Source organism: Xyrauchen texanus, chromosome 28, assembly GCF_025860055.1.
Source record: "Xyrauchen texanus isolate HMW12.3.18 chromosome 28, RBS_HiC_50CHRs, whole genome shotgun sequence".
Lineage (NCBI taxonomy): Eukaryota > Metazoa > Chordata > Actinopteri > Cypriniformes > Catostomidae > Xyrauchen > Xyrauchen texanus.
Window position 1 is genome coordinate 13,320,106 of NC_068303.1, and position 8,920 is coordinate 13,329,025.

General features: G+C 36.8%; 1 protein-coding gene across 3 annotated transcripts; it reads right to left on the reverse strand.

Annotated features, from left to right (window-relative positions):
• Nucleotides 1-6: 6 nt before the first annotated feature.
• prg4b (proteoglycan 4b) lies at nucleotides 7-7,531 on the reverse strand. 3 transcript variants are annotated; one of them, XM_052095716.1, is made up of 13 exons: nucleotides 7,326-7,531; nucleotides 7,156-7,234; nucleotides 6,790-6,906; nucleotides 6,437-6,559; nucleotides 6,089-6,130; nucleotides 4,870-4,935; nucleotides 2,394-3,536; nucleotides 2,095-2,178; nucleotides 1,760-1,896; nucleotides 1,523-1,676; nucleotides 1,275-1,376; nucleotides 544-669; nucleotides 7-333 (listed from the first exon to the last, which is right to left on the reverse strand). In XM_052095716.1, exons 2-13 carry the CDS (start codon nucleotides 7,220-7,222, stop codon nucleotides 215-217), a joined length of 2,280 nt encoding a protein of 759 aa, XP_051951676.1. In that variant the 5' UTR covers nucleotides 7,223-7,234; nucleotides 7,326-7,531; the 3' UTR covers nucleotides 7-214. The 3 variants fall into 3 exon arrangements, with proteins under 3 accessions (XP_051951676.1, XP_051951675.1, XP_051951678.1); XM_052095715.1 differs by having other exon boundaries at nucleotides 7,318-7,531; XM_052095718.1 differs by having other exon boundaries at nucleotides 7,386-7,508.
• Between the last annotated feature and the right edge of the window lie 1,389 nt (nucleotides 7,532-8,920).

Below are 8,920 nucleotides of genomic sequence, written 5' to 3' on the forward strand. Positions count from 1 at the left end.
TTATAATTGTTTTGTCAATGTTGAGCAACTCATTTATTTTAATGATTTTACATCAGTACAATAAAAGTTATTTTGTTTTGAAGAAAATTCTAAGTTGGTCATTGGTCTCAGAATATGCAGTGTTCCCATCAAAAGCTTTTTTTTTTTTTTCCCCCACTGCACATAAAACAAGTGATGTAAGAAGTGCATTGCATGGGGCCAAGAGATGGGTGACTCAGTTTTTCAGGGTTTCTGGACATTTGAAGAAGCTGTTTGCTGACTTTTCCTTTGGGCCTTTAGCAGGTGTTAAGATGACTGGTTTTTCCCTTTCCATTTTCATGCTGTAGTACTTTTCTGTGAAAGACAAGAACAGAAGTATGAGTGGTCATTTATTTATTTCAAATTTCCAATTAATCTAGCATGCAGTACTTGATGTTGAGACTGCATTAGAAATATACAGTATACTTAATGTGGTCTGAAAAATATATAAACTTTGAGTGATACATTAGACAGATTAGTTGTCCAGAAAAATTTAAATGACAAATGTTGCTAGACACAACTCACTTTGAGAAAATACATAATATTTGTATCCCTCTTTCACCCTTGATGGCACAGACACAGACGAGGTTACCATTGTTGGAAATCCTCTCCAGCTCCTTTTGATACTAATTACTTTTCCCAGAGCTTCGGCTGTAACACAGAACTCTCAAAGTGAATCAAAAACTTCGATTTCTGCTTATTTATTTTCATAAAGGATTGTTAAATGTTATGATAAATTACACATTCAATTAATAAATAAAACCACCAAACAGTAAGGAATTTTAAAAATGTATTTCCAGGCTTTGAAAATGGAAACCATCTATACTTTTCTAATTATGCTCAGCTATTTCTATTGGTTTGAGTGTCGTCTCTATAAAATGATTTTTAGAAATCCTAATCCAGTAATCGCAAACAATTAGGAAAGGCATGGAGAATTATTGTTCAAAAGCTGTGGAAACCATGACCAAAGCAATTAACAAAGTAGAGGTTTAATTTTTAAGTTAGTTATCTCGTCTGTTATCTGGTCAAAGTAAGAATCACTTGTTTGTGGCAAAACATCTGTTCTAGGAAGTACTGAACACAGTGCTATTTTTCACTTTTCTACAGAACATGTTTACACACACGCTTATCTGCACACAAACCTTGCCAACACCATAACATTTTCTCCTGCCCCCTCCCTTGTATTATTTCCTAGTATTCTCTCATTTAAATGTACCATCTCAAATGCTGTGGACCTCAAACTTGTAATTCCTTACCAGCTTCTCTTCTTGCTCTTTTTCTCACTGTGAACACTGGAATCCTTGGCTTTCCCCCACATTTTGGAGTAATTTGGTAGGTGTACTTTTGGGCCATACCACCTGAAGAAATCGATTTGAAAGTCAGCAGGACTTTTGTGGTGCATGCCTTATTTGAACTAGTGCTGCAAGGTGTGGTTATAAAATTCATCTGTATTTTAAAAGCAATGTTTATTCAGATGCCCACTGATGTTATTTGTGTCTCAAACCTCTTTTAAAGAAGATTACAGACTCCTTTCTGCTTCTGTACGCTGGTATAGATAGGGCAGCCGTGATAGGACCAAGTCGTCCAAAGCCCTGACTGATGGGTTTAGGAAAGCCAGGATCCATCATATCATTTTCAAACCTCCAATAGTTATTTCCCTATGAAATATACACAGGTACATTTTTCTTAATTGTTTGTATTCGAAATATGTGGTGGAATGATTGTTTTGCTCTGTATAAACCTTGAAGAAGTAGCTTTTGCCCTGGCAGTTGCATCGGGTGTAAAGTGTGTCAATGGGAGACGGTATTCCCCACACGCTTGTTATTAACTGAGCAGGTTCAGGATATCTGTTTTTGTTCAGTGTCCAAAAATAGTGTCCTACAGAGGAGAAGAGAATTTGACATTCACATTTAACATTTGCTTTAGTTCCACAAATGAAAGCAAAATTGTATATATAGGATAGTGTAGGGTTTACAGTTTCCTAAATTTCTGGATGTTTTCCTTTAAAATTCTAAATGGTTCAAGGCAAGTTGTAAACAACCTGAGTGTGCTGAATATCTACCATCTGGCACTGACCTCTGAACACCACAATGGTCCCATTTTTGAGTGTAGTCAGACCACTGACAGGACGCCCACTGCAGAGATTAGTGTCATAGTCATCTGTAAAAGGAGAATATGTTTTGTTCATTTTACATCTGCTATTATGATTTAAAGATACATGATTATAAAAAGATGGGATATAAGTGGCATGTGAAATATTTATGCTAGCGTCAAGAGTGTTGTAAAAGCACAGTGATCGGAAGTATAAGGGCACTGAGGTGGACACACAATTTTACACTTAATATTAAGCTTTAAAGACCTGATCCTGGTCTTACCAGCTTGATAATCTTTTGTATTTATTTTGTCATCCTTGTCTGTGTTAGGTTTAAGAGGTTTCTTTGTTGGTCTGACTGGAGAAGGAGTGGTGGTCATCTTCTGCGGGAGAGGAGTAGCACTAGAATCCTTAAGAGATGAAGAGTCCTTTAGGTCTTCACCCTGTGCCTTTGTAGTCATTTCATTTACAACATTTTGTTTTGTTGCTGCACTTGTAGGACCCTCTGTAGGAATTTCACTTTTTGGACCCTCTGTTGGTATGGCAATTGTAGGACCCTCTGTTTGTCCCGCGCTTGTAGGACCCTCTGTAGGCATTGCGCTTTTAGGATCCTCTGTAGGTATTGCGCTTTTAGGACCCTCTGTTGGTGCTGCACTTGTAGGACCCTCTGTAGGTATTGTGCTTATAGGATCTTCTGTTTGTATTGCACTTGTAGGACCCTCTGTTGTTGGCGCTGCACTTGTAGGACCCTCTGTTGTTGGCGCTGCACTTGTAGGACCCTCTGTTGTTGACGCTGCACTTGTAGGGCCCTCTGTTGTTGGCGCTGCACTTGTAGAGCCCTCTGTTGTTGGCGCTGCACTTGTAGAGCCCTCTGTTGTTGGCGCTGCACTTGTAGGACCCTCTGTTGTTGGCGCTGCACTTGTAGGACCCTCTGTTGGTGGCGCTGCACTTGTAGGGCCCTCTGTTTTAGGCACTGCACTTGAAGGGCCCTCTGTTGTTGGCGCTGAACTTGAAGGGCCCTCTGTTGTTGGCACTGCCCTCGTAGAGCCCTCTGTTGTTGGCGCTGCACTTGAAGGGCCCTCTGTTGTTGGCGCTGAACTTGAAGGGCCCTCTGTTGTTGGCGCTGAACTTGAAGGGCCCTCTGTTGTTGGCGCTGCCCTCGTAGAGCCCTCTGCTGTTGGCGCTGCCCTCGTAGAGCCCTCTGCTGTTGGCGCTGCACTCGTAGAGCCCTCTGTTGGTGCTTTGCTTGAATTGTCTTCAGATGGTGTGTTGCTGACTAGGGATGTTGTCTCTTCTTGGGACTGTTGCCTGGCAGATGTGGTGTCCTCTTGGAGCTGATTTGTGCTGGAAGTTGTCATCTCCTCAGATGGCAGTTGTGTGGTAGACTGCTCAAGATTCTCATCAGCAGGGAGCATGGTGGTTGTGTCTGAAAATGACAACACTATTACAGTTATAATATAATTCCCATAGACAATAACACCCTTAAAATCAAACTAGCTCTACTGATAGCACATTGCGCTAGCAACCTCCAAGACATTGGTTCTGCTCCCATGGAACCAGGAAGTAATTACAACCACAGAAATAATATTAAGCAAAATTCAAAATTTTCACACCACTGACAGGTTAGGCTTAGAGTTGGGGTTTTGTATAGGGGTAGAGTTAATAGAATATATGCTCTCATATGCAACCAAGTTTCGTGATATGTGACTCAAAATATGTCTGTTACTAGCTAGTAAATGTTCAGATTTCACCCACTGGTGATTTGAGTTGTGAAATGGAGGAGGATTTTATATCGAGATCCTTTTACTGTGTGACTTTTTAACTTGTTTGGCTGTAGTGGGTCCTGAGGTGTCATGGTGCCACCATCACTTTAGTTGAACCATGATTTGTCATAGTAATATTAACATTCCAAATGATGAGGTCAACTATGGTTTAACCAAAACTTTTTCACTGTCCGTTTTCACAGCATCCTCAGTTTTACAGCATCTACAGACCATTTTAACTTGCCTGTTGATTCCCATTGGAAGGTAAAATTGATGCAAAATTCGAGAGCTTGTAAATTTTAGCTCTTGTACTTTAAATATTTGTACACGTAAGCAATGCACATTATGCAAGTAAAAAATTAGTTTGCCTTGCTGTGTGTTTCATGTGTCCAAAGATGAGATCCACGCAAACCATTTCCGTTGATTAATGTATCTTTTAATATTTTTTTGTTTTTATTTATTTTTTTATTCCCTTTCCTCCCCAATTAGGAATGCCCAATTCCCACTACTTATTCCTTGTGGTGGCGTGGTTACTCGCCTCAATCCAGGTGGCAGAAGACAAGTCTCAGTTGCCTCTGCTTCTGGTTTACTTAATAACTTTTTCAGTTGCATTACAGGTCATTTAAATGGTCTGAGTGTGTTTGTGTGTATATATATTAGCCAATGGAGGTTCTTGCTCCAATATGGAAAGAACTAACATTGGCTAATTTATTTATTTTTACTTAGACTATTTATACAGTGTGATCAGTCTGTTAAAGACATGCAAAATAAAACTGCATGACCAGCAGTATTTTGTTAAACCCCGTTTAGACAGTACTGCAACACCTTGAACCACGATGACAGCACAGGGAGAGCATAAAATGTTATTTGATTTGCTGATCAGGCATCAGTTTGATCAGATAGTGAGTAATTATTACATTTATGAACACACATAATTGTCAACAAATTAGCTGTTTTCCTATTTGACAAACAGAATTTTGACTTGATATTGCTCACCAGTGGCCTCAAAAGATGTGGCCCCACTTTCCATTTCATCCTCAGGAATTTGGAACTCTTCTGCCCCTGAATAAGAAGACATAAATTTTAACTGAATGATGTTGCCTGATGGTCAGGAACATGGAAAAAGGTTGCAAACATGATATTAAAGGAAATTGATGTGACTTGCCAAACAAAAAATCTTGCTTTAGGTAAATAAAAAAATTATAACATTGTAACAAAATGTGACTATGCAGATTACCATTATAATCATTGGCACACTTAACAGATAGTTCACCCAAAAATGAAAAAAAAAAATCTCATTTACTAGTTGGTTCTGTCATCCAAGATGTGTATGAATTCTTCTGAACATTTTTAGAAGAATATCTCTGCTCTGTTGGTCCTTACAATGCAAGTGAATGGGTACCAAACATTTTTATGGTACAAAAAGCACATAAAGGCAGCGTAAACGTTATCAATAAGACTCCAGTTGTTAAATCCATATCTTCAAAAGTGATATGATAGGTGTGGGTGAGAAACAAATCAATATTTAAGTCCTTTTTTTTACTATCAATCCCCACTTTCACATTCTTCTTTAATTTTTGGCAATTTGCATTCTTCATGCATATCGCTATCTACTGGGCAGAGAGGAGAAATTATTGTAAAAAGGACTTAAATATTGATCTGTTTCTTACCCACACCTATCATATGAAGACATGGATTTAACCACTTAAGTCATATTGATGACTTTTATGCTGCCTTTATGTGTTTTTTGGAGCTCAATTTTGGTCAACATTCAGTTGCATTGTGAGGACCAACAGAGCTAAAATATTCACAAAATCTTTGTGTTCAGCATAAGGAAGAAAGTAATGCACATCTGTGATGGCATGAGGGTGAGTAAATAATGAGAGAATTTTCATTTTTGGGCAAACTATCCCTTTCATGTACTGTATGTGGTCTGCATATTTCATTTAACCACACTTTAATTGTCATAATTAAACCTGTTTTTACTCACTAAATCTGATTTTAGATCTCTGTGTAATCATTAATACAGGAAGAAAAAGGTTTGACATTTTTTAAAGGAATTTTAATTTAAGGATTATTATGCTCATAAGGAGGTTTCTCCACTATAACAGACAGCATCCATGAAAGTAGTTAATTAATACAATTTCAATAAATGTACTTAAGGAGATAAAAAAAAAAAAAAAAGAGATATGGACAGACAAAGAGACAGACTCACCTGCTATCCCTTCCTCGTTGGTCATCTCTTCATTGGAAGATTCTGCGAAAAAAGTTAAGTCACAACTATACTTGCTCTAACCAACAGTACAGTCGGTGCACTTTGATTAGCAATAGTGCAATTAGTACACTTTGATTTGTTTAATTGTTACAAAGCTACAGTAATTATATATATATATATATATATTGGCAAGCTTCTGTAAGTAACTTCAGCAAACAATAAATGTTGTTAATATAAAATTTTGCAAATCTACTTACAATCACAAGGGTGTTTGGAAGGTTACCAAGGATAATTTATGTAACAATAATTTGGAAATATGTTAACACTTTGATTAGATTATATTCTTACCTTCTACCAAGCACATGCTTTCATAATCAGGGCAGCACTGGTTGTATCCGACACAGTCAATATCACAGTGGCATGGATTTCCTCTATTAAAAGGCTCCCCACATCGGCCTTTACATGAGTCCTCTGTGGGCATACATAGCAAATCTATCCACAAAATCTATCCACAAAATCATTTACACATGTTCTGTAGAATATTACAAAGAATGTAAAGCAGATCTATGGCACTTTTTGTCACATTCATACAAGAGGGACTTTTATGAATTGGATAAACATAAGAGCTGAACCTATAGTTGGGAACATCTGGGAATACACTGATAATGAAAAAGTTTATAAGAAGTTCATAAAAAACTTACTTGTAGTACACATGGCTTGAAAGTCTGCACAGCATTCATTGAGGCCCAGACATTCATAGTCACACTGGCATAAACTTCCTCTGTAGTAGCCTTCTCCACAACGTCCCTCACAGCTTCCTGACCAGAAAAGAATGTTGATTTTATACAAAACATTAAGAATAATAAATACTGAGAAACATATTATTAGTACATTTAGAATAAATAGGCCTAAACTGAAAAGATGATGATTTCTTAGAAATGAGTTAATTATTTACAGTGTCAACAAAAACCTGTGCAGTTTTAGAGAAAAATAATCCTTTCCCTCATAACGCTGTTCAAGTATTTATCACATAAATATATGAAAATAAACACACACATTTGACTTACTCAGATCTGCACAGCTTGTGAAAGTGGCATATGCATACAGCAGAAGAAATGACAGATATGTGGCCATCTCAGTTGTTTTCTGTTGGAGTCAACACAAAATTAGAAGGAAAAAAACATTGCAATCAAAGCAAATATTTGACAAAATGAATGATAAAATGATACCATCTCACTCAGAATAACGCAGCCTCTGTTGTTTCACCTGCTTTGAACACATTTGAATACAAACACACGTTTATATAGATGCAGAATGCGTTGGTGTACTTCAGTTGGGCCGGATCTCATCTGGTCCAATTATACAGCTACTGCAGAATTAGTAATCGTCTAGTTTGCAAGGGTGTGGTGATCCAGTGGTGTAGACAGACTTGAACATGACCCACTCACAGTATGTGCTGGACATGTGTCAGAAAACATTTATATACAAAGTTCACTCGATGACATCACAGACTATTCCCACTTAAGGGGCCTCTGTTGACAAGAATATAAAAATAATGTAATGCTGCTTGTTTGAGGCTTTTTATTATCAAAATAATATTTTAGAGTTCCAATGGATAATTATGTGATTAAATAGTTAATTATGAATTGTCATTGTTTCATTTTGACACATTTCTTTCTGGCAAATAAGCATCAGGTAATAAAAACACATGGCAGGAGTGTTTGTGAGAGAATAGTGTCTTTATGTAATAATATCTGTTAACCTTTACTAGAATATTAGTATGTATTTGTTTATTTTGAGAATAATATTTTCAATTTCAACCTCTACTAAGACAAGTTAAACAGAAACAAATTGGACAGCAAACATTCTCACATTCTATTTTCAGTCTGATTTGCTACAATCGGTGTGTATTTGTATATTTTTATTTTTATAATAAATATCATAGAATATCATTTTATGCTCTAATAAGTAGCTAAAAAAATTACATCTGCACCTACACCTTAGGAATTTCAAAAAAGAAAATAGCTATTGTTTACTTGCCTTTGAGCTTGCTTGGCTGAATAATCCAAGGTTATATCTTAGATGTAGAAAACAAAATATGCCATCCAGAAGGAAAAGCATGCAAAACACATCATCAGAAAATGTTTTCTACTTAAAGTGGAGGATCTCAGTTTTCTTATGAGACATAGATTGAGCTTCTAGTTCAGTCAGAGGATGAGATATTCAATGAAACAACAAGAGTGGTGCATAAACTGAAAATTAGACTGAATGTCTATGGATGAGCACATCTGAGTGATAAAATGCATTAGAGCGCCACCTACATTTCAGATCTGTTTAACGTGATAGAGAGAACATGTTTTTTTCGTGCGCTTTCTGCCACCTAGTGGAATAAAATGAGACTCTTCAAAGTGAGTTTGAGTAAACAGAACCAGAATTACATGTTTACAAATTTAGGACAAAAATAAATACATTAAAATCTGTTTATCATAAGATTATAAACATGAACTCTATTATTTATGAATAATTGGATTCTTTTTGTTTTAATTGGGCGGTTCTCTGAAAATTTTGACAACATCTTTGCAATTTGTTCAAAGTAGCCTACGTGTAAATGGGGAGCTTTTAAATTCGAGTGTAAAAAATTTGGGCAGCCCAAAACTGCACCAGAGTTTAAAGGGTTAAACAATCAAATCAATATACTCGTGCCCAGTACGTCGACCTGCGTTATCTCACACCACCGAAGGTTAAACCATTAACGATATTTCGGTATACTAATCCGTTACATTTATGCACTTAACTTTCAAACACCTTCATATGCAACCACGTCGAATAAAA

Coding starts and splice junctions, on each gene's coding strand:
- prg4b (XM_052095715.1), bottom strand. Junction 4,936..6,088: donor CAACGAGGAAGGGATAGCAG/GTGAGTCTGTCT, acceptor CTTCTTATTCAG/GGGCAGAAGAGTTCCAAATT. Junction 3,537..4,869: donor CACATCTTTTGAGGCCACTG/GTGAGCAATATC, acceptor TGTCATTTTCAG/ACACAACCACCATGCTCCCT.